The 25,163-nt window shown below is 38.8% G+C and overlaps 3 protein-coding genes across 12 annotated transcripts in view; 1 reads left to right on the forward strand and 2 right to left on the reverse strand.

Moving 5' to 3' along the window:
- Positions 1-17,942, forward strand: part of IRAK1BP1 (interleukin 1 receptor associated kinase 1 binding protein 1) — a 30,752-nt gene extending 12,810 nt beyond the window's left edge. For 2 of the 7 annotated variants that reach the window (XM_032104873.1, XM_032104874.1), the window contains one exon: positions 273-594. In XM_032104873.1, coding sequence (XP_031960764.1) covers positions 273-543 — 271 coding nt within the window. In that variant the 3' untranslated portion in view covers positions 544-594. The other 5 variants (XR_004239428.1, XM_032104877.1, XM_032104878.1 and 2 more) reach the window with 5 other exon arrangements.
- On the reverse strand, positions 411-15,427 carry LOC116442171. Of its 3 annotated transcripts, none has more exons than XM_032104881.1 (7): positions 15,364-15,427; positions 9,007-9,169; positions 7,695-7,784; positions 5,775-5,845; positions 4,850-5,013; positions 2,983-3,093; positions 411-493 (listed from the first exon to the last, which is right to left on the reverse strand). In XM_032104881.1, exons 1-7 carry the CDS (start codon positions 15,404-15,406, stop codon positions 464-466), a joined length of 672 nt encoding a protein of 223 aa, XP_031960772.1. In that variant the 5' UTR covers positions 15,407-15,427; the 3' UTR covers positions 411-463. The 3 variants fall into 3 exon arrangements, with proteins under 3 accessions (XP_031960772.1, XP_031960770.1, XP_031960771.1); XM_032104879.1 differs by lacking the exon at positions 411-493 and adding an exon at positions 880-1,089; XM_032104880.1 differs by lacking the exons at positions 411-493; positions 15,364-15,427 and adding exons at positions 880-1,089; positions 11,203-11,432.
- PHIP (pleckstrin homology domain interacting protein) overlaps positions 16,087-25,163 on the reverse strand; it is a 107,522-nt gene continuing 98,445 nt past the window's right edge. Inside the window, exons 38-40 of one of the 2 annotated variants that reach the window (XM_032104872.1) lie at positions 24,556-24,836; positions 24,077-24,238; positions 16,087-22,278 (exon numbers count right to left, since the gene is read on the reverse strand). In XM_032104872.1, coding sequence (XP_031960763.1) covers positions 21,635-22,278; positions 24,077-24,238; positions 24,556-24,836 — 1,087 coding nt within the window. In that variant the 3' untranslated portion in view covers positions 16,087-21,634. Of the gene's footprint in view, positions 22,282-24,076; positions 24,239-24,555; positions 24,837-25,163 lie in introns of both variants that reach the window. The other variant, XM_032104870.1, reaches the window with a different exon arrangement.

Consider the following 25,163-nt stretch of genomic DNA (forward strand, 5'->3'; position numbering starts at 1 on the left):
AGCTCTTGCTCTGCACGACTCAGCATGGATGCCTGCAGTATACAGGTGTTGGAAATGCTTGATCTCATCAGAACTAGTGAGGATGCTGACATTTCCTCCACACACTCTCCCCTCAATGCCCAAGCTGTGGCCCAGAAGCTGGGGGAAGGTGGTGTGCCTTAGCATCTCTGCAGTGACAAAACCCGAGATGTTAAAAAAAAAAAAAGCTTGGCAGGAGCACTGGTACATCAGTTGGCCCTGCTTGTTATTGTGCTGCTGCTTCTACCTCTCAGCCGTCAAGTATGTGTCACTGCTGTTGGAAACACACGCCGGAAAGCCCAGGAAGTCTGTCGACTGTTTGGCCAGGCATTGGGAAAACCTTTATTAATAAAAGAGGAAGAAACAAAAGAATGGGGAGGCCACATAGACAGTCACCTGTCGCACTCTGCTGATTCACAGACTCTGCAGGAAAGAATCCAGAATGCTACTGCTTATGCTTCTTGTAGAGTGTTTGCTGTGTTTGAGATAAAGGGAAAAGAAAATAGAAGAAACAAGTTGCTCTAGAAACTTTGAAATCCTACACATTTTCATAATAAAATTCTTACGCTTTCTTAAGTTTTTTGATGGTTTTTTTACTCATTTTTATGATAAGTCTGTCCCCTAAAATTAATGTTACAATTAATTCTGAAAGTACAGTTCACAACTGCTTATTTTGTTCCCTGGCCCCTGTAAAACAACAATATATTTGATGTGCCAAATGTTTGGCACTCCTGGCTGAAACTGGGCTACATTTACACCTTTCCTCCCAAAACTGGAAGGAAATGAATCCCTATTGCTGGATCACGGCAAACTGAACATGCAGTGTGTTCACTTCTAAAAAAATTGAGTGTTCAACATAAAAACTGCTTAGGAATGTTTTATTTCATCAAAGGAAAAAAAATACACATTTTATCTTGGTGTCTGTTTGCTCAGGTTTAAAAAGGACATCTGTTGTATGAACAGACACTGAAGTACTCAGTCATGAGGGTAGAGTTTTTTCAACCATGGCTGCATAATGTATTTTGAGCCATCATATCCACTGAAGTAGGTTTCCATATCAGGGTGATACACCTGAGAAAAAATATTTCAAGTCAAAGAAGCATCATAATTGGCAATAAATACAAACTGATACTTAAACAAGTAATTGAAGTTACTACATTGTTTGAAGACTCCTCATGAGTTTTTAATGTACATAGAGGTACTTTCAGTGGGATTTTCTGTGTACCATAACCAAATTTCTGCCATCAGAATAGCAGCTCTCTCCAAGTACTTTACAAACATTGATCGCATGAGATGTTAAAAGCTAGATTTACACCAGCATCAGTGTTTAAAATCAGCACTGTTTCTTACTGAAGTAGTTCCCACTCATGTTGCTGTTAGAGCTATTTGGTATTTCTTTTAGCTGGATCAGTTATCTAATCCAGTGAGGCAGCAGGAACAGGAGAACAGAAGAAGCGGTGGGGGAAATGGTGAAGACAGACCCAGGTGATGGCCTTAGGTCCAGCATGAATATGCAAACCCACCAAGGACAATCCGAGCCTTGTCTGGATGCAGGAAGCCCACAGTGAGCAGCTGAGGACTGTCAGCTGGGAAAGGGTCATGACAAGTCTAAGCATTTCTGGTCACTCAACTCCTCAAGAAATTCTGTGCCTCTTCTGCTGTACAAAAGGCTGAGAGAGAGCAATCCACAGACCTTTTGAACTTGAGGTATAGGCATGACTCACCATCTATTACTAATCTCAGCTAGACAACTTTGAAATACCTGGTTTTGTGAGCTTGTTACCAACAGTTCCTCTAATAATCGGTGTGGAGAATTAACCTGCCATGCAGGTGAATAAAGCAATTTGATACCTTAAAAGCTAATTCCACAAAGTAAATATTTAAGATGAAGTATCTGTTTCTCCCCATGGAATATAAAGGAAACTGAAGGTAGCCAGCTAACTGGCATAGTGAAAGGTGCATTTTTTAGACACTGTGGGCACAATCCAGTTTTAAATATTTATAATGCTCATCTGGAACAGCATCGTTTCTGCTCCTAAGTTCAGGCATGTTGGCATATTTTATATTACAATTGGTGGCTAAAACAGAATGGACTGAACTGAGGCTTCTCCCAAATAAAAGAGGTGATGGTGTCACACTGTCGTTGAGAGGGGTCCTTTATGTGCAGCAACACAGTTTCAAGAGAGAGCATGGAGAGTCTTCAGGCCAGTCTGACTTACACAATTCCTTTGGGAGGTTTTCCCAAAAGGCAGAGGATACCAATTTGAATCTCCTCTGACTAGACCAAGCATCATCTCCTGTTAGACGAATGGTTCACCTACTTGCTGTTATTTTGAATACAGACCCTGCCACTATCCACAATTTGAAAGAAGGCATCCACAACAGCATAGGCGTCCCTTGCAAAAAGCCACTTGTATGTGGCATGCATGCCTGAAGGCTGTTTTCTGGATCAGAGTCTCAGACTATTTTAAAAATCGGGTGTGCCTTGCATAAGCTAATCAAAAGTTACTTCAACCCTGATACACAGAACAGAATTTTTGGCTCCCAAAGAGTTTTGCAGTTAAGGAAGGAGACATTCTTCAGTCTGGGCAGCAGTTGAGCAGGAGCTGTTCGAAATGCAGATTTTTGAGACTAGAATTGAGAAACCAACATACTTTGCTAGATCCCCAGAAATCCTAAAACAAAAGTCTGTGTCTGCAACAGCCTATATATAATGGAAATCAAGTTGCTAAAACACCTACCTCAGCAGTTGGATACTTTAAAGTGGGTAGTACCTGAGTTTGGTCATTTTTCAGCTTCCAAAAACCCATTCTTGAAAGCACAGCAGTAATTTGTTTATCTGCTCTCTTTATTAGTTTTCACTAACTTTGCAACCTAGCTAGTATCTGTTAAGCCAAAGGTCAGCCAACTTTTAAACATACAGGATAACAATCAAGTTGCAACTGAATAAAAAATAAGTACTACCTCTAATCCCGTAATAATTGTTATCTCTTCCTCAGGAACATAAGCTGTAGATTTGCCAAATCCATTTGCTTTGTTAATTAGAATTCGATAGTGAGGGGTATCTTTTAGATCCTGTAAAAATAGAAAGAAAATAAATAGCCTCAAAGAGACATGATGGCTAAAGATTACATATTATCATCAGTTAACTTTCAGTAGGCTTACAGAACCTAAATCCACTCGATAGATAGATAGATATACACAGCCAGTTCATTTTTTTTATTTTACCAACGTCAGTTTGGAGAATTAAGTATAAAGCAATCAGAACTGCAACACACGAAGTTCTTGGCATATCTGAAACATTTTTAAGAGTTTTAATTAAACTTTTTTTCCCACAGACCTTGCAAGAAACAAGACTTACAATATCCCTGCTTTTTGTACATAGGCCCCATGACCATCTGTTACCACCCTTCTTCCTTCAGAAGTGGCAACTGAACTCCAGAGAGGAAGAGACAAGTTCGGAACATAATGCCACCTCCAACAACCAATGGTCCCAATCCTGGAGAGAGCTAAGGCAACTTCTATGTGTATTTATATGAACCTTCCAACAAAGAAGTGCCTATGAAAACAAATCCTGGGCCAGGGAATGTGGGCCATCATATTCGCTGCTATCCATAAACATTCTTGCCAATCTAAACACAAAAAAGTGAGGGATGAATACAGAGAGTTCATGAAGCAATAAGTATCGATCAGTGAGAACAGGCAGTGGCCTCTGCTCAGTGATTTCATAAAGATCTGTAAGTGAGAGGAAGGCAAGGAAAAGTTGGGCTGAAAACCTGCTTGATATTTTGAGGGATTTACAAGGACTAAGCTTAGTAGTTGCTGCCTGAAGGTCAGAAGGCATTTTGCATAGCTGGTGCTTACGACGTGATAGGCAAAGGCAACTAAAACCCCAAAACCAAGAGAAGACACTTAAACCCCTTGTCATTGCTATTGAAATTAAACTATAAAGATGAACACAAGGCCACTGGGACAGCAGAACAATGTAAGGTGCATAAAAAGAATCAGTGTCTGCTGGGAAATTCTTGGAGGACAGTTGGATAAAATTACATCAGGGAAGGAAACAAATGCACAAAATGGGACTGAATGTCAGTTCCCAGCTGAACACAAATTTTCTGTTCTAGGCAAAGATTTTCATGTTTTCCTCATTTTCAGTCCTCTTTGACTTAATGGTTAGTGTCTTCCTGACACTTAAGCAGCATGTCAGTGGCATACAGGGTATGCAGCACTGCATTACTAGATTATCACTGTCAACAAAGATTTAGCATCTGATTTTCAAATACAAGGAGAAAGCTAGAGAAGTTCAAAGTCTTTAATAATTCTAACAAAAATCTGTTTTTAAATAGATTTATACTCCAAGTAACCAGATCCTCAAAAAACATTGCTTTCTCACTGAAACTGATTAAACACAGAGGATTACGTGCATTTCTTAGGTGCAGTGAAGATGCCACAAATTATGAATAACCAGATAAAAGACTTAACAGCTTCTCCACTGTAGTAACACAGCAGGAGAAATCCATTCAGACATAACAGGGTGACACTGCTGCTTTAAATACAACACTGTGTATAAAAAGTGAGTAATTTTGAGATAGGTCCACTACAGCCCTGACCAGCGAAGCTTAGCCAGTCAGTGGTGCAAAAGCCAAGGTGTACTGGGACCAGAGTGCAGAAGCAGCAAAGGTGCCACTCAGCTGCACAGGTGATACAGGACTCAGGAGTGTTTCCCACTAGGATGGCAGGATGTTGGTCTGTAACAGTGTTTCTGGGGGTATTTTAACTTGAGTTATTCTGTGTATATATTAATAAAAGCAAAAGTTTAGTACATTCCGACCTGTTTCACTGGAGGATATCTGGGTTGTAGTCGTTCTTCTGGCACGTTAGCTTTTACATCCCATCCAACAATGACTCCTGAATAGCCAAATCTTCTGTGAATTATTACCTGGCCCACACGGAACTTAATATATTCAGGCTTTGGACTGTGAACATGAGTTGATTCTAATTTAACAAAGAAAAAGACTTAGCAAGGATAAAAGTTTGATCAGTTATTTTAAATATTTTAACAGAAATTCTTCTGACTTCTACCTGAATAGAACTGACAATTAGATTGAGAGGTGAAGTTAAGAAGAACAGGTGCTTTGTTTTTTCCCCCAGAATACTAATTACTATATTTGACAATGGAACATCCACAAAGAAAGGCATTTTTCTATTTGTATGCCTTTGATATTACATAGGGATCTTAACAGAAGTTTAGAAAGCATTAATGTGTATGCATTGACAATTACTTCAGCCTTACATACAGTATTTTATAGTGCTCACATGTGGTAACTGATTGTGACATTTTTTTGCCAGTTTAGGTCACAGAATTCTTCTATTCAGTCTGATTGCAGGGAACTTTTTTCCAGGACCAAACTGGTCAGCTGTTTCTTTTTCCTTTTATGAAATTGATCTAAATCAGTTCATTTGAATCAAGTGAAAGCTGTACCGCTGTTTTGTAGGTCAATACAAAATACACACACTGGTGTATTCAGTAAAATACATACATATAGTTACATCATACTGATACTATTAGTTACTATTACACAACATGGGGGAGAGGCCTTGGATTTTACATCTTCTGTTTTGATTACTGAATATTATCAATTATGTTTAGAGAGATGAAAAAAGGAAAAAAGTCTGTCATTTACAAATAAGGTATAGAAATCCACTGTAGGCAACATCATGAGTAAAATACAAAAGGATTGCAAAAACTTCAATACCTGTAAAATAAGAATGGGGTTTTGCTTCATTGTCACCACTTCTAGTTTTGTTTTCGCCATAGTACCAATTCCTAAAATGTAAAATTAATAACTCAACATATAAACGAGTTTTTAGAAGCAGAGTTTTAGTAATAATCAGAAGGTTAATTATCCCAAGTGGAATACTGCAAAGCCTTTGATACAAACTTCTCTACAATTTGAAGCCTGCGTGAGTTTTACATTAAGAACACTTTTAAGGAATACACAAGAAAAAGGAGTTTGTTTCAACAGGAAAAAAAAGAGTATGAATCTCATTTCTTTGAATATGTTACTCTATAGTTGCATTAGAATTTTTGTATCAGAGGAAACCCACTAATTGTATAGGGATGAGCAAACTATTCTGCACTCTACAGCGTGATTCTTCAGTATATTTTGTAAAGTCTTTAAAAATTGGTTTCCACTGGTATGGACAAGGTGTCTGGCAGTGAGTCCTTGCCTAAGGCTGCAGTAGGTGTAGCTTTTCCTTCTGCACTAGACCGAGTTTCATCTGATTTTAAAGGGTGGGGAGTAGGGGACAGACATGTTGAGAAAAGGGAAATGGCTAGTGTTTTTTGTTGCTATTGTGAAGAAGAAAGTGTAAAGAAACGATAAGAAAACTGGACATTTAAGCTTTCAGTTATGCTTTCAAATATTCCTTCTGCTGGCAATGCAACAGCAGCAGTCCATGAACAGAGGTGTTTGGGTAACATTCTCCATCCATACTAGCCAGCAAATCATTGGTGCCAAAGAACTACAGGTTGTCCTAGTCTCCTTCCTCTTTGATGGTGTCTTTCAGTCTTACTCCCTTCACCCTGCCTGGAAGAAAGTGAAAGCAGGTTCCTGTGCAAACAGCTTTTTAAAAAAGTTTTGGTTTAGCTCAAATGTTTAGGAAGACTTAAGGCTGACAAATACCTCTTAACAGAAAGAGGAATGGGCAAAATCTTAACTTGTCCAACTGCATTGTTTAAAATAGCAACTAATATGGAAGGTCTCAAATAACATTATTTTTAGGATAACCAATTCTATATAAAATATTCAGAAGACACAAACAGCTTCAACTATATACAAATAATCAATGGATCATTTGATCTTTGCAGGCTTTATCTTTAGATATGCAAGGAGCTTTCCCCAAAGTTGCAAAGCAATTTATGGTGAACCTGAGAAGAGCACAGTTTCTGATTCCATTCATATACCGTTCCCCTAGGTTTTGCTGGGAGCAAAACTAAGTTGGAATCCTCTACAGTTCAGAGAACTTGATTGCACATGGATCAAGAATAAAGGATCTTTGAAGGTCCAGACAAGGTAAAACCTTTGGAGTATTTCTACTGTACAAGAATTAAGTCTCTCAAATGAGCCCTTCAACGAACCCAAAGAAGTCCATGAACAATCTTCTTAAATTAAAATGGTGTGTGTATATATAAATGGATATAATTTTACTTTCTCTAGACCAATCACTGTCACATGGCCAATAATCAAAGTTCCACTTCTTATCCCACAGATTTTCTGTCTGATTCCTAATTCAGATTTTCTTGAACTACCATACAGAGCATAAGATACCCATCCAATGCTTTAGCATCTGATCCTACAAACATAGTTGCTTACAGTCATTAATTTGGTTAATTGTCCTGACTTCAGAGTCAGATAAACTTCACTAATAACATGTACAGGAGTACTGCTATGAGATAGATTTAGTTTCGCATGGAGTTCAGTTTTGATATTTGGGTAGAATATAAGAATTAAGAAAATACAAGGTTTTCTTAAAACTGGTAGAATGTTCCAGATCAGTCTCAAGAAGCAAATGAGAGATACTTCCTCTTTGTCACTTATTTCCCCCACAACACACCTTCCTGCTGCGAACAGACCATGTCTGAAATCTGTTAAGTGCAGACGGTAACACCCTACCTTGTCTTTGAGAGCCACAGCTTTAAACGATCTGACCACGCATCCCGACTCAAGTAGGATCTTGTTGAGATGCTCCAAGAGGCAATTATCCTTTAGGAGTAAAAATAATCATATTGTTTTTAAAACCTTCTCTACTATTCTTATACAGATTTCTAATATTTAAACTTTAAAGTTTCACTTCTGTAGCAAAGAGGAAGAAAGGGTCAGTGACCACGAGCAAGTTCTCCTCAAGATTAATATCAAGACTGCAAATGAATATTCTTTCAATCATCACTTGTACCAGTAAACCACATGAAAATTTTGGAAAATACATTTTTCATTACAAGATTGCTTTCTTCCTGTACTCAGACCATAGGAATTGTTATATTACATTCAGACTGCAGCTTCAACTGTTACTTGAGAATAGCAAGCATGAGATATTTTAAAAATGGTGTACATAATCAAAAGACTTTTTAAAAAAGCCTCCAGGTTTTTGCATAAATCTAAATACTAAGTAGCTGACTCATGCCATGAGGCCTGAAAATTATTTCACTCTTGGTCTTTATGCATAAGCCAAGCTTAGTTCTCTTTTCATCAGGCCAATCTTTTGCTCTTACTGCATTGTGTATTGGAGTTCCACAGATGAGCTACATAGCCAGCGCACTGCACAGGCCACATTTACAACTGAGTCTCTCTTTTGTGGTTCATTTTCAAGATACCAATGTTTGCCAATGGATACCACTATCAAAAATTTGGATCTCATATAATATTCTCCACTTTTTATTTGGCGATAGATGTGTGGGATTCTGTCAATACACAGCTTCTTAGTTCATACACAAAATGGCACTCCTTACTTAACTCCATCATTGTCACTGCCTTAAGTAATTTACTGCGAATGAATTTTGTTGGTTAAGAGTCTGTACTGAGACATACTATGCAAGAAAATATTTTATAACAATAAGTGACAAAAGGTGATGGAAAATTATAACTAATGTTACTTAATCAAATGGTTAATTTTCACCTTTTGAAAGGGACGTAACCCTTAGCAACACATACTGGAATGTCCTAGAAAAGAATGAGCACTCATGCAGATTATAAAGATTTTTATGTGAAGAAAACAACAAATTGTTATTTAAATTTTGAAAGACATCCTTAAGCAACTAAATACAGTCATATTAAGCCACAATAGAAAAATGCCTGAGGTATGATTTAAATGTTGGTTTTGTATAGTAATAGTCAATACACCCACACTCCAGCTTTCCATGACAAAATTGGGGATGAGAAAGAGAACTCCCTTACAAATAAATGCAGTAGAGAAAGTGAGTCTTACAACCTTTCTGTTATTTGGATGCGCTCGGCAGAGTCCGTTCCATACCACTGAGATATGAAATACTGTGCAGGAAGAGCAAAGAGCAGCATGGAAATCTGCAGAGCTGCAGCTGCATTGATGTGAGGCATTCCAACAGGAAGTTTCATCAAAGACACTTCACTGCTCCCTACTCCAAAAAGAGGAAGAGAAAATTTTTAAAAAGAGACAAAATACATAGGGGTGAGCTTTGCTAGATGTGTAGGACTTAAAAGTTTCCTTCAGGTTCCTTTGCTGGCTCACAACATAATGTACAATCTATACTCAGGCATTTCAGTTACAGCCAGAGCATACTTAATTTAGGCCAATTTAACTGCATTAAATTTGATGGTACTTATAAAAGCTAATAGAATAATAAAGTGGACAGCTGCACAAGACAAAGCAAAAACCTGCTTTTAATTTTTATGCAGGCATCTTTTTTTGCCTGTAAACAGAGAGAGAAAAAAAAGAAGAACTGGGAATTTGTATGGTTGTCCAATTTGCAGTAAAAAGTTGCTGTCCATGAACAAAATTCTATGTGCTGCTTTGTTGTCTAATTCAGTGTATTAAACATGTCTGACATACCAGATTTATGGCCTCAAGAATAATCTGTTTAGATTCAGTGATAATTGCACATCTGACAGAACTAAGGGGTGTTTCTTTCAGGTTGAAGGCACGTATAGCATCATACCAAGTTGATAATGTGCCACAGTCCCAGCACTAGATTAGAAAAGGATTTGACATCACCTCTCATTCCATAGGCACCTGAAACACCATACCAGTGCATATTCATGGCTCTTTCCTCCTTCCCCATCCAATTAAGATACTCACCTTCACCTGAAGAGCACATTTACTGTCTTTACATTTGTGAGGCTTTTTCAAATCAGAACTAAGATGTGCTGAAATTTGAGACTTAAGTCTTTTACACATGTGTTCTCAGAGTGCCCAGGTTTACTGCACCATTCACCTACACCCACTCTCTTCTCCAAGAGCAGCTGTTGTGCTCCTGCTCTCTGGAGTGGAATACTCAGCGTGCAAGCACAAGCAATTCACCTCAGTTATGTCCAAGTTGCTTCTAGGTCCTGCTTTCCTAGTTTATGTAATTCACAAAATAATTTGGGTTACTGTAATATACCCAGCACGTGTGCACATGGAAAGGTGGATCTATGAAAACTGCCCAGCAAAAGTAGCCAAGATCACAAAACAATGCCAAAGGAGGCTCAAAGAGTATTGCAAGGAATATGAAAACATCTTCGTGTGTGGTGAAGCCTTACCACAAACTATTTTTCACTTCTGCATCATCTGCTTTAGAGCCACAAGCAAAGAAAAAACATCTTCTCCTTTTAGACAATATCAGTAGTTGTAGAGTACTTGTTTAGCCTTGTATGTTGTGGGGGGAGGAAGAGTCTCAGTTCGACCAAATAGCCACGAGCACCCTGCAAGGCCAGAGGGGCTGGACAGGACCCGGGGATCGCTGCCACGCCGCCCACAGCACTTACACAGCACGGCAATACAACTTCTGCCGCTGCACATCTTCCTCCTATTTCTAAAAATCGACTTTTTGAGCAGCCGGATCCCCCAGACAGAAAGGATGCAGTAGTGTATAGAGAGTTAGCCAGAATCAAAACATTTTTGTGTATATTCCGAAGCACCCGAGCACCCGCAAGAAGCGCGCTATGCCTGCGCCCCCCGAGTGGGGCCCGAGCTGCAGCAGCTCCGAGCCGGCAGCGCCCGGGGGAGCCGCAGCCCCGCTGCTCCTGCCCGGCCCCCGCTGTACCGCGCTCCCGGCCCCTCACCCGGCGGCGCGTCCCGTCCCGTCCCGTCCCGTCCCGTCCCGGCTGTGCGCCCAGGCGGGGCTGCGGGCGGCAGGTGGGGCCGAGGGGAGGGTTGTGCCCTCCCCTGAGCAGCAACGCCCAAAGGGACCCCGGAGGGGCGAGCGCCGAGCCTGAACCCGGGCCAGGCTCTCCGCCGGGTGCGGAGGTTGTCCCCTGCTCTCGCCTTTCCCTCGAACGAAAAAGCTCTCAGGGCAGACGGGATCAGGATTTCTTAATGTCAAAAAGCAACAAACACCCGCGTGGACTTTACACCCCGACGGTTTTATAGAGATTAAAATAAAGAAATAAAAAGTTCTGATTTATTTCTACAGGCTAACTTAAAGAAAAGTAACATTTTCAGCTTCCTCACCTGGGTATTTTTTTTTCTGTGAATGTGGACAAGTGGCTTGAACCGGCTATGAATAGAAGTACAGAGGAAGTTCTCTCATGTGAAGTTTATGCAAAATGCGGCCTAACACAAGCCTGTAACTCAGCCTCATGTTGTGCCTCTCACCACGCTGGTGGTGCCTCAGAGAGCACCTGGTGCGGTCCCTGGGCCCGGCTTTGTCACAGCTGGATGCCGGCCCAGCTGAAGCAGGAGTGTCCTGGCTGGTTTCGATAGCGCACGTGTCAGCGCCCACCAGAACCTCCGTGCCTGCCCCTGCTGGGTTGCTGCAGGGGGTCAAACCCGGCCATGGGTCTCATCTGTGGCATGGATTTCTTTGGTCTAAATTCAACAGCAACCAAATTTGCTGATGGCACCCAAATCAGAGTGGGAGCAAACAGAGCAGGCAGACTCAAACTGCAAATGATGCAGAGAGATCAGAGCAATGGGAACATTACAGACAAGAAGAGAAATTCATTAGTAGCAAATGTCGAGCCTTACCAAGAGAAAGGAAATGTTCTAGCCATCACTTCTTGCTTACTGAGCACAGCTCTCTGAGGGGCAAGACTGTGAAAAAAACCCAAAATGTTATCAAGCCATAGCTAGTGAATATGTGGGAACGAAAAGGCCAGGCCTGGGATGGATTTTCACTGACAGATTTAAACCTGTGCAACGTGGCAGGAATGCCCAATTGAAAACTTACATGAATACTAGCCTAGACTAGAAATACAAACTCTACCTAAAAAAAAAAAGTTTTTAAATCATAGAATCGTAGATCATTTGAGTTGGAAGGGACCTTTTCAAGGTCACCTAATCCAAGTCCCCCTGCAATAACCAGAGACATCTTCAGCTAGATCAGGTTGCTCAGACCAACCTATTTGCGTCACACAGCCCACCCCGAGGAGGACAGTCTTTGGGGCCATCACGGCTGTGTTTGCATCACACCAGCTCAAGCAGTGGTAAATACTGGGACTTACCAGCTCCCTTGAGCAAAACCTCAGGAGCCATGTAGACACCTGATCCTACCTCAGGGAGGCTGAAGGTTTTAAAGTGTGACTCAGCTTATTACCACCCAAACATTAAGACACCTTCTTAATACAAAGTAAATCAAATTGCAAGATGAAGATGCTTCTTTTACAAGACAGGTTACTCCCCATGTGCTTGAGCAGAGATTTTCAGTGCAAGAGCCATAAAGAAACCAGCCGTGTGTGCTCTGTCATGACTCAGAGGTGGGCAAAGAAGAGGCCAAAGCCAGAGGAAAATTACAACTTCATAAATTATCATGCAAGAAAAAATAAACAGTCCTGACCATAACACAATTTCAGATAATCTGCCCTTTCTTAAGACAACACTTACGTGAATTTTCTAGTAATTTTTTCTAAATAACCACTGATTTCCCTGGTAAACTTTATCGATCAGAAGAATTTAGCATTAACACACACTTTATAACCTCAAACACTTTACAAGCATTAAACAGCATAAAAGTTTTGAGTTCTAGATATTTAATCTTTCCCCATGTACTTGTGCGTGCAGATTAACCGGTGTCAATGGAGGACAACAGTACAGACTGTACATACACCCAGCTCCTCATGTTGAGATTCTAGCTGGGTAAAAATAGGCAGTGTATTGAGAGGCGATCACTAATTAAAGACTTCTAAGTAGCTCTTTTTTTTGTTCAAGTTTTGACAGCTGTATTCCATTTCTTAGCAGTTCATGGAAGCTTACACCATCTTCCTTAATAATTAAGAGAATTCAAGTTTTGAATAAGGTGCTCAGATCTCAAAAAAATAACCCCACTAGATTTCTCTGCTACAGAATATAAATACAGTAATTCTTTCTAATATTTTAATCATATTCTAACTAGGTTTGCATTTTAAGTTACTGTCTTTATTATTTTGAATATCCTTGTTCAAAGCCAGATTCAGAGATCTGAGACAAAACCCAAATTAACGGCTGAGGCTGCCTGGCTCTTGAATGCTAACATTGTTTGAAGTCAGTACCTCCAGGAATAGGCCTCTACAGAAATTTGATGCTGAGTGAGTTGGTTACCTGCCTCTGCTCTTGTTTCTTCCTTCTTGGTTTTTGTTTTTTGGGTTTTTTTTTTCATTTATTTACCTAGCTAAAGTAAAATGAAAGGCCAACAGACAAAGTTTTGGTAAAATCTCCCCATTTCAGAGACAAGGAAAGGAAGCGGAAAAGAAATTGGTATGGTTGTTACCAGACTGGGAACATCACTCCCAAATTTTCTACCCTGTCTTCCCTTCAGTGCTCACACAGATTTCAAAGTAGAAGAGAAGATTCATAAATTCTCACTGCACTCCTGTCAAACAGTAAATTAAGCCTCTTGCAAAGATTTCTTAGCACAGTATTTCTCTGAGCTAGAAAAGCAACCAGATGTTTTGGGCTTTGAATTTCCTGTTAATAGTAGTAAAAGCCACAAAAAATATATTTTGCATTATAATTTGTTGAAGAGGAACTCAATTTTATGCTATTTAAATTCCAGTCGCATTGTATGTTGCTTGCTGGCACTTGCTTTATTTTCACATTTGCTTCAACTAGCAACAGTGATTAATTTTTAAAGCCATTACACTTTGCTCATTTGTCTTTGGGAAAAGTGACAAACATTTTTTGCAAAGCTCATATTGATTGCTAGCGCAGGAAAGAACACAAGCTTTGGTACAGAAACTTTTCACTTTGAAAACAAAATGGTCAACTTCAATGATCACACAATTTCCTTCATTTAATGAGTGTTGTGATCTGTCCTCGTTACAGGAGGGGGCAGAGTTTAGCGGTGTGGGTGTGACCAAGTTGTTATTCTATACCACACACAGCATCACCTGGACACGGATGTGGCAGGAAAAGCCAGGCGCCCTTACTGGAAGTTGGCCACTTTTGCCTCTCCTGGTCCAGCGGGAGGGTGTCAGCAAAGGACCTGCGGACTCCATCCTGGGACACTTTTGTGGGACATGGTGCTGAGGAAGGGCTGCAGCGTGGCTCCCAGGTGTGGCACTGCAGTGACAGTGACCAGGGGCAGCACAAAGCCAGCATCCCAGTGGGACCATCCTCCCTTGCCCTGGTGCAGAGGAGCGTTGGAAGCGGCAGCAAAGGCACCTGCGCAGAAGTGAGCTCGGCAGAGCAACAGCGTGACCCCTACTCAGATGATTCAGCTTTCAGGGAGTTTGTCTATCACTGTTTGCCATTTTTTTGGGCTGGGAAATGTTAGCCACGGGAGCTCCCCCACCATATTCCCTTTGTTTCCGGACTACCACGTGGGCAGTGCATGGGAACGACCATCCTATTGCCTTTGTCTGGGGAAACCACACGGATGTGACCCACGTTCTTGTTCCTGGTGATGAATACTTTTCTGTGGGTAAAACACCTCTTTTTATTGTACTCTGTGTGTCTTATTCCATCATTTGGAGTTTTCAGTAAGTTATCTCTACCCACAGTCTCTCCATGTGTAGTCTCTCCTTTTTGTCCCTCCTTTACCGGAAGGGGCAGAGGCTGGGGTGTGGCTTGTTGGGACTTTAATTTCCTGCTGGTGTTAAAACCAGCACATGCTCCAACAGCCGTCAGGTACCAACATTTCACAGCATCTGTTAACCCTAAGCAAAGTCTTGATTTCTACACAAAGTAAAATAACCACAGTAGGTTTCAAAAAGATACCTGTCACAGAAATGGGAACTGGAATACAATTGTATTCTAAGGATTTTGTACAGAGGTACACAGAAAAGGATTTTTCTGTATCTTTTAAAAACAAAGAAAAGGTTATTAACTGCTTCAGACTATTCTCATTAACAAAACTAAAACCCTGGACCTGGAGTTGCTTATGCTTGGATGAGCACACCACTATTACTGTAGTGCTGTAGTACTGGAAATGCACATTCAAAACAACTACCACCTCCAGGACACAGCAGCAGCACTGAAGGAAGTGTGTTGTATTTTCAGTATTCTAAAATTATTTTCTCCAAGCAGAACGCGCCAATGAGCAAAACTCACACGGATCCTTGGGACAGAGATTTTTCCTCAACTGTTAAAACAAGTCTTGCTTTTGCCAGACTTCACATGGAGTCTGGAAAGCCACAGGGAACTCAATTCATTCCACTCTTACCATTCCACATTCCCGTCGCCCAGAAGCACACATACCTGCATCTGTGAGGTGAGTGAGGGTCTCTTCCATCATTTCCATCAGGTAAGGAACGGTAAGGAGGAAAAGATATCTGATAAAGCAAATAACACGTGAAATTAAACAGAATCCGCATTTTTTTTCTTGCGTCTATTAAGCAGAAAAACATAAACATAAACAAACCAACCCTGCAGTTTTGTGAAAACACATCCTGTGTCAACTTTTCCCTGCATCACTCACTCAGAGCAGCTAGACTGCAGACCAGTACTCTACAGGCAGGGCAGCAGGGGATGCTCTCTGCTTAAGTGTTTTTAGCTTCTTCTACAGCTGTTGGGAAGTGGAAATTGCCATAGATTGTATGTAGCTCTAGTACAAATAGTTGTCACCTGAACAGGGAAGGCTTCCTGGAGGATTAGAGGCGGGTGCCGTGGCGCACAAGTGAAAGTGAGCTAAGAGGACTGGCAACACTGTGTCTTCAGTGCCAGATGCTACTGCCTTTTTATTGCCTCCTGAACTGCAGGGCTTAGTGAAAACCCCTACCAAATAGCAAATTCTGATCCCTATCAGAGAGTGCTCCAGTTCCAATTTTGTCTGTTCCCACTTAACCACATACCATACTACCAGATACCGCTATACCGTATTCCACAAGGAATCAAAAGGAGCTGAATTTGGGGAGTTCTGAAAAGCACACACCCAATCGTCCCGTAGCACAGTAAATTACTAGATAGAAACAAACACTGTTGGACAGCTTAGAAAAACATGTTTTCTATTTATTTAAAAATAAGTTTGTAGTTACTACATTGCAGTGACAGTAATTCTTACACATACATTCTAGTTTGTATAAAAGGATTCAAAGTATTATGCATCAAAACTAACATAGAAAGTGTCCACATAACAGTAAAGAAATTTCCAATCCATATGTACAAAAAGAAAGGGCACTGTTATCCTGGTGAGATACTTCAGGTTATAACATGATAATCTAGATTTCTGGAAGGAAAAAAGCCTTGATAAAGCTAAAGAATTATAGTTTTCAAAACTGTTACTCATTACATTACAACAGATTTGTGTTTTACATAATTCTGTACAAAATAAGTGTGATTTTTAATCTGAAAACCTGTCAGTTTTAAAATTAACCTTTCTAGGTAATTTGCTTGAAGTTGAGCTCCATTCTATACATATTGAAACATTATGACAGAACTTAATTCACACATGATCATTATCCAGTTGTCCACCACACTTCTGCAGTTTTAGTATGGTCCAAAAATGTAACTTCTATATGGTCTCAATGCATTAGCAAACCAACCCGCGCAGATGTAAGCACAAAATAGTACATGTACATCACACAGTACGTGATAGGTACTTCTATTTCTTTCTACTTCTAGTTTGTGTGACCTCATTCTCTGTTCTTTCAGTATAGGAATTCATACTATAGTACTACTTTCCTTCCCTAAAATGTATTGTTTGCATTATTTGAAATTAATTTCCTGATGTATTTATCTGCATTGAAAAGGATCCAAATGAGTACTTGTCTCACTACGTACCTCCTAAAAGCTAAATTTATTCACCATTATTTTATTGCAGCATATAAAGTTTCTCTCTAGAGTGCCTTGCGGCTGTTAGAACCTTGGGAAAAGGGGGGTGAGGGGGAAGCAGCTAATCACCTTTTTCTGCAATTTAAGATGTCTTTTAATCTGGCTTCCTGGCATGTTTCCTCCTCTAACACACTGTAAAAATGACATGGCAAATTCCCGCATTAAAATCAGCAGAAACACAAGAGCACCTAGAGGTTAGCTCTGGTTTAAAAGCTACCTGCTGTTTTCCCCTAGACATCATAGAAAGTGAGCAAGGTGTACTCATGATTCGAAACCAGGAAGCTACGTAAGCTGTCAGTGCCAGATTTGTTATTTGAAACACATTGTCAAGCCTTGGCCAGTTTTATGAAATGTAATACACTTTCCTCTCCATACAAACAAACATGTATATACAGTAATTTACAGCAGAAAACTAACAGCCCTTTTATCAGTTGAATATCTAGGTCCCCTTGGAAACCAATCTGTTACACGAACTTCAGGGATAAAAGAAAATATATACTCATTTTACACAGTTAATTTGTCTTCATTTAGGTAGTAAACAGAAAATGAGCTTTTGCTGTTTCTAGGTGAGGTTTTAAAACCCTCTACCTTCTCTATCACAGCATTGTAGCAGAGTTATAATTAAAAATTTAAAACTGTTAAAAAAAGGCAAAAAGAAAAACCTTTGACTACCTACTGTGGAAAAAATACACTATTTCAGAATAAGGTAAGGACTCAGGACACAATGTGAATATTGTGGTATGGCTATATCTTGATTGACCAGCGATGTTAAAATTACCTCAGCAAGATTCACATGCTACAAATAAAATGCGAATGCTGATGAAAGTGAGCTTATAAAACCTCTAACCTCCAATCTACTATATAAATACAGGGTGAAAGGGTTCCATCCAGTTAAGACTAATGCTTTTATAGAACCAGTCAACTATTTAACATGTGCCTAAATTCAACTTACACACTAAAGCATTTACTTGTAATCCTCGATCCAACAAATGTGAGCAAAATATTTTAAAATGCAGTGTAAAAATCATAACAAGCTTGAAGTTACTGAATGGACAGACTATTTTTTGTGTTGCATGTAGTCCTTTTTTTGGTAAGACAAAAGCCTCTGGCACAGAATTGGTACTTAAAAATATTTGTACAGCAATACAGTGAATAAGCTGTCTCTACACTACAATTTACTTTTTAATAGATATTAATATCTATATGTGGTGCATCAGGGTCCTTTATCAATTACTAGTTTTAAAAATATTAAGCCATAGTAATATTTAACTCAACCAACTCAACCTTACAAGTCTATCAACAAACTGATCACAGGTACAAACCGGACACTGTACAAATAAACGTCTGTAAATCTTTATCACAGCAGTTGAATCACTGGAGGAAGACATTTCTCTGTAAAGTTGTATCACTGGTCATTGCCGAGTGACAAAGAGCTCTAGTTCAATATTGACAATAATTATGAATACTACAGTGGTAAAATTTCAGTTCCCAGAGAACACACTAACAACAGAAGCAAAGTGGCTAAAGAGTTGTTAAGTATGTAGGCACAGGTACAATGATTCCTGTTAAACATTTAGAGCACACTTATGGCAGAAGCAGAAGTATTTCCTCACTGGTAGTTAAAGAACACACTGTTATCAAGATACCACTCAGCAGCAAATACCAATTTTAATGTTTCCCAGTATAGCGTAGAAATACCAGAACAGTATCCTCATATCCAGGTCAAATATAAATGAATTTAATGAATAAAACTGAGTTAATTGCTGCCAGATCGTTTGCATGTGACTATGAAGCTATGTTATTTACAATGCAAATGTAAAACAAGCACATGAGATTTTGATACTCCATTTTCTGAACCAGTTGTTAGATACTTGAGATGGCATTATAAAACATGCATATAACTATAGTTCTTAAATTATTTCAGAACACTGACCAATAGTTTATTGCTCACATTTAAAAACCTAAGATTCTGTAATGAAAAGCTCTTTTTCTGTATTGATACAGTATCTCACAACCACTTCAAATAATAAATTTTTCCCCAACCAAAATACAGTCTGATGGTGACTAAAGTCTCATAAATAAAGTCTGCAACCCAGTGAAATTAAATTATAAAAAATAGACCTTTTAAATAAATCTGGTATTAATTTCTAATAAATTTCTAGTGATGCTTCTATAAAAACATTGACCCAAATTATCCACAGTTTATTTTTAAAGGAAAAACATTAACGTGTCTAATAAGAATCAAAAACTTACTGGCTAAAGTCACCAATATTACTGGGTGGGAAGCAGTACCCATGTTCTGCAGGTAAGGCCTTCTATCCTCGTAAAATTAAGATGTACAATCTTCTACCTACTGTTAAGGGAACGCAGATTATTTCAGTCTCCAAAACTTACACACAAGGTATTCTCGATATATAAATATATACATAAACATGCCATATAAAACATTATTACAAACGGAGTAAATACAGAAGATGAATTTTAGATAAAATCTATTTTATATATTACAATGCAGATAACATCAGGAAATTACACATTTTCAAATGATTGCCTTCATCAGTGATGATTTGACAAAATTAACAAGTAGAATCAATCAGTTTTGAATTGTGAAGCTGTATTGCAACTGTACAAACGTAGCTTGTTATCTTACCACATGTCTAGTGACTCCATTTTAATCAGATGATAAAGAAATACTTGTTAGAAAAAAATAAATATGCCAACAAATGAAATACAAACTAATCCCTGCCCCCCCAAGTTCAAATCCATGGCAATTCAAAGAGGATCTGGAAAACATCTTAGCCATTTTTTGTAGTAAAATGAACTACCTAAAACTAGGTATGGTGGATACTAATCTGCTATCCACAATAGCATATTTCTATTACTCTTGGTGGCAAATACCAATGTTCTTTGTTCAAACTTTTAAGCTTTTTTTTTAAGAAAATAAAGAGTGAAGAATCAGGCCTCAAATACATATACAGAATCTGTGCAAATTTAAGGTCTTAATTCTGCATGTCCTCCCGTCCAGACATTGCAGATAATGTGTAAAAACAAAAAAAAGTATAACCAGAAAATTTTGGTTACATTTTTGTACCATACCAGATCTCAGTAAATACGACTGCTTATGTATTTTTTTTCCTTGAAACTGGACAATACTTGTTTTAAGTGATAGAAAATGGTATTAAGGTTTGTTTGTAAAGGTATAAAATAACTAAATGTACCATAAACAAATAAATAACTGCTTTTCTTTTCCAGAGCAGTACATATAACAATACATTCCCCTAAGTCATATAGTTATCATTTACAATAGACAACTTAATTTTAGTAAGGATGCAAGAAATAATAGAATACAAGGCACAATCATTAAATGGAATTTTTCTTTAGGGTGTATATTGACATATGTCAGCGTGATATACCATAAAAAGTGCAGAAAAACACAATGTGCAATGAGACCACTGTATAAAATATGATTGCATAAAAAGTGATTTGGCCTTTTAACCCTAATAATTGAAAATAACCAATCTTCCCCTTAAAATTAAACTATAAAGTATGACATTTTAAAATTTTCAATTCTAGTGCTATCTAAAAAATCCTGAAAAAAATTTATACCTGGGTAATATTTTAGATGTATGTGTTTATGTATATATTAATATATACACATACACTATTCTTTGTAGGTCATTTCAGCCTCTTAAGCATGTCTTAAAGTTGTAGAAACAACAATCAATCTGGATCAGAAAGTAAACATCATAATTCCATACCTGTCCTGTAATTTCCTTGAATCCTTTAACCAATTATACATTTAGACTAAAACATCTCTGTCAAAGGACCCCACCAGTGCATTATTTTCTACCAGAAGTACCAAAAAGGATACATTTCAGAACAATGTTAACAATTTACTATTTAAAACAAGACACAGCTTTTATCACTGCAAATGGTATGCTGTACTGACACTCAAAAAGAAAAAAAGGTTTTCCACTGCACTGATTCTCAGTCTTTGGCACAATAAACAGAGATTTAGTGATTGATACAAGAATCAAGGTCTGAAAAATTAGACATTAGTCAAACTTTTTCCAATGTGGATATATATATTTGTGATTACATTTTTGCTATGTTTGGCAGAACTTGGATAAACAACGGCCTCTGCTAGGCTTCTTTTGCAGCTGAATGTTCCATCACAACTGAAATTAAACATTTTCAGATTAGCCAAGGTTGGTATTGTATTATTTAATAGAAATGTAAGTGAATTTACTGCCACTTTTTGCCAAAGTCCGCCTTCCTAGGCGACTTGACTCTACAATCGAAGTGTACCTTGCTTGGTCAAAAATAGATTTCTGTTTTTAATTTGTGGCAATTAAAAGTTCTATTACCTTTTTTCAAGTGTATAGAGATATTACATACTACTTGAGCAGAGTAGATCTGAACTCTGTACGTCAGTCAGAATTGCTTCAATTATTCTCAACTGTGAACAAAATGACTGTTGAAATGTATAACCTATTTGGAGGGCAATAAATAGCAAAAGTTTAAAATATATATTTCTTTCAAAGAATGTTCTTTCAGTTTATTGTTTTGCTATATTTTTCTCCCCAAATCAGAACATACTCTTCTAACCCATAATAGCAGCAGGGAAGCAGAAGTCTGTTCTGCTCTTCCTTAACTGTACCTGCTTCATAGCATTCTGAAGTAAAACCCTTGGTAAAAATTACCAACCAATTAAATTAGCTTTTGCTTTTTCAGTCAACTTTCGGACTCTGCCTCTGCTTGAAGTTCCAAAAGTTAAGGAGGTGTCTTCAAACAATAGCTGCCTTTGCTCTTCCTCAGAGTCATCTTCATTGTAAAAGGCTGTCCTCCTACCCTGGTTTCTAGTTCTCATGTGAGGTTCAGAATCTTTAAGTTCTTCAGAACTCTCCTCCATAGGCTCATGTGTCTTTTTCCTCCTGCTTCTTGTTTGCATTTTAACGTTTGCAGGAACTAAGAGGTCTGAGCCTGGCTGGCGGCTCTTTATCTTCCTTTTTGGCTTTCTACCCCCACGGCCTTTTTTTTGTAACAAGTCTTCCTTCACATTATTTTCAGAAAGAGAATTGCATGCAGTAGAAACAGAGGCTTCCTCTGGTATATCCCTTGTGGTCTGGATTGTATTCTGCTCTGCAACCTTTTGCTGTTCAACAATTTGTAGCTTTTTTGGCTTCCTGCCTCTCTTCTTGTGCACCACCACTTCACAGCTACTGTTATTAGTCTCCACCTTCGGTTTCCGTCCAGGACCTCTTTTAACTGGAGGTTTCAAAGGCTGTCCTCCGTGTCCATTTACCTGAATGCTTCCTGATGCCAAAGCATTATTCTTGCAATCTGCTGTAAAGAAATGGTACAGAAATGCTGTAAGTACATGTCACATAACAGATTTGCATTTACATTCATTTTCACACTGCCTTAATAAAAACTCTTACTAAAATATCTGAATGGATTCACAGTGATTGTCAATTTATCAAAATCTAAGAAACCCGAAGTTGAGCTCAGAGAGTTTCACTCCAGTATGGAATGAGGACTAACTTCTAGTTGGATTTAGCACACAGTAGCTGCAAGGAAAAAAAAAAAAAATCCAACAAACAAAAAACCCCCAGGAAAAACACAGGAGGAAAAAAAGAAGGAAAAAAAAGGGAACAGCTGAAGGGTTCTTCTCAGGTGATAACAGCACCAGTGGACAAAACTCCTATTTTGTATCTGCAACAGCAAAAGGTTGCTCAAGAAGCTTTACTGGAAGAATTGGGAATGCTTCACAGTAGGTCATCTCTGGAGAAATAAAAATTTTCTTTCAACCTGAGGTAGCATCTTTTGTATCAAATTTGTAGAGATTTTTCACATTAACAGACAGCAGAATGTACTTGCTTGGAGACTTTTATGGGGTATGAGTTTTCATTACATGAGCGGTACTCAGCTTCTTCAGAGGGGCATGTCACAGGACCTCTTAGGAAGATGTTCTGATACCACAGCCCTTGCCGGAAATGTGGCCAAGAACAGGCTCATAGCCAGAATGATAGTTCCTCCAGCCCTTTGATGTAACACCCACACACAGGTTCTGCTGTGTTCAAATGTACACCATCATGCACTAAAAGCACAGGCCTCCTCTGTCCTGTGAGTGGATGTAAGGAGACAGGACCATGTCAACATTCTGATAACCCCTGACCTGACCAAACATCCCATCCTGTAACAGCTGCATATTTAGCCATGCAATGTGGGAACAGCTGGGGCCTTTGTGAGAAAGCTTACAAGCAATGGACAGATGATTTAACTTATAAGACCACAAGCTACTTTCTCAGAGGCATGGATGAGTAAGAAAGAACTCCTTGGAGAGAGGACTACAAGGAGTAGGCAGATTAATTAGATGGGATTTAATTTGCAGACTACTGTGTCCCCATTTTCAGAGAAAAGATGTTTAGTGGATCTAGCTGCTTCAAGCATCTTCCTAACAGTTCAAAGCTCCTTCATAAACAGGAAAGCTTTTTGACTAGGAGACCTTATTTCAGCCTCCACAGAAGCTTTGAATTTTAAGGTATTCTGACATCAAAAGACCAAGCAAGCTTATTTAGGAGATTTCATGAACTAGGTCCAAGCAGGCCATTCAAATATACTAAACAGAAGCAGTAAATACTGCATAGGTTTCTTTTGCTGTGGCAAAAAATGAAAGAATGAATTTGCAGCTCAGGTCCTCTGATCCTTATGCTTTTTGCTGTGCAGAATGTCATCACACTCGGTGTTACTGACCCAAATATAACCCACAGAAATTTTGTGTGATTAAACACACAGGGTTTAAAGTGTGACCATGCAGAAGTCTGCTTTGGAATTTAGGAACTCCTAACATGACATTTGTAATAATTTAAATGAAGGTACTGATATGTTAACGTATCAAAATCATGTAGACAACAGTTCTCACACCATGGAAATGGTGTTAAGAGTAGTCAAAACCATGCTAATTCATCAAGAAGGAAACTAATGGTGACTGAATTGTTCCATTAGACTTCCCTATTCTGCTAAATCATCATGCCTTCTAATTTCCCTACCCCCAAATTACCACAACTAAAGCACAACACTACAGTCACTACATCAATAACTCTGAGGGTGGGGAGGAAGTTCCAGAGAAATTTGGTACCTTGTGGATTAACAGTGGAAGATTTTACTTTGCGCTTGATTTGCTTCTCTTTCTCGGGATTTTCTCTCGTGGAGTTATTCCTAGTGTTATGACTGTAATCAGATGGGGTAGGGTTTGATACAATATTCTGGTTCTTGGAATGTTTGGTTGAATTCTCCAGTACTAGAAGGATAAAAAGAAAAAAAAAAATTATGCAAGTCAAGTAGTATATACTACATTCAATCTTGTTGGGTAAAATGGAACTCATGTTCTACTACAAACAATGTGAGTCAGTGATCCAAAAGGGAGAAAGCTTCCTAGATAAAACAACATAGCTTAACTTGTTCATTTTTCCTCTTAAGAGCCTCAAAGTTCCATCAGCTTGAAAACAGAACCAGTCTTAACTGAGAGAGATATATCAGATTTCCAAAGAGCCAGTTTTATCTTTAAAAACATTCATAGCCTAATTAAAAAACAAAACCAAAAACGCCCCAACTTGCCTGACTTTCCTGACCCTGCAGTAGTATTAGGCTTTGTAATTAAAGGCTTTATAGTTAAAGGCTTTGCTCCTGAAGAAGTAGATGGTTGCTCTGTAACAGCCACATCTGTTATCCCCCTATTGCTTCGAGTCCGCACAAGGGAGGAGGCTTCAGCAGCTTTTCCATTCATCTGAGGCGGAGCGTGTCTCAGTGCTGTCGACCGTGCAGGTGCAGAAGATGATGAAGTGGCAGAAGTTTCTGCCTTCAGCTGAGGTTTTATTAATCTCCTCTTCCTTTCAGGGCTGCAAAAGGAGTAACAATTTGTATCCTGGATGACCACCTTGTCATTTTACAGGAATAAATAAAATTAAATGCTAGTGTCTGAGATTGTGGGAGTAAAACAATCACCTCTGCATGAAGTATGTTAAAAATATGGCATTTACTGTGGAAATTCATGTAAGTTGTGAGCTTCTGGAAAGTGAATCTTTACAATAAATACTATAGTTATATGACAAAGCATGATGCCATCACTATCCTAACGATGCTGTTTTACTGTATACATTTAGCAGTTATTTGAATTTTAAGCACTTACACTAGGATAGCTCTAAGTAAAGTTTAAAACTCTTCCA

Source organism: Corvus moneduloides, chromosome 3 (assembly GCF_009650955.1).
Source record: "Corvus moneduloides isolate bCorMon1 chromosome 3, bCorMon1.pri, whole genome shotgun sequence".
NCBI lineage: Eukaryota > Metazoa > Chordata > Aves > Passeriformes > Corvidae > Corvus > Corvus moneduloides.

Bases quoted from the DNA above. Each gene is read 5' to 3' on its own strand.
- LOC116442171 (XM_032104879.1), bottom strand. From the start codon at position 15,406: ATGGAAATGATGGAAGAGACCCTCACTCACCTCACAGATGCAG. The intron at 9,170-15,363 runs GTATGTGTGCTT...TTTTTGGAGTAG, and splicing joins CACTCACCTCACAGATGCAG to GGAGCAGTGAAGTGTCTTTG. The intron at 3,094-4,849 runs GTCGGAATGTAC...CTATTTTTACAG, and splicing joins GATATCCTCCAGTGAAACAG to GATCTAAAAGATACCCCTCA.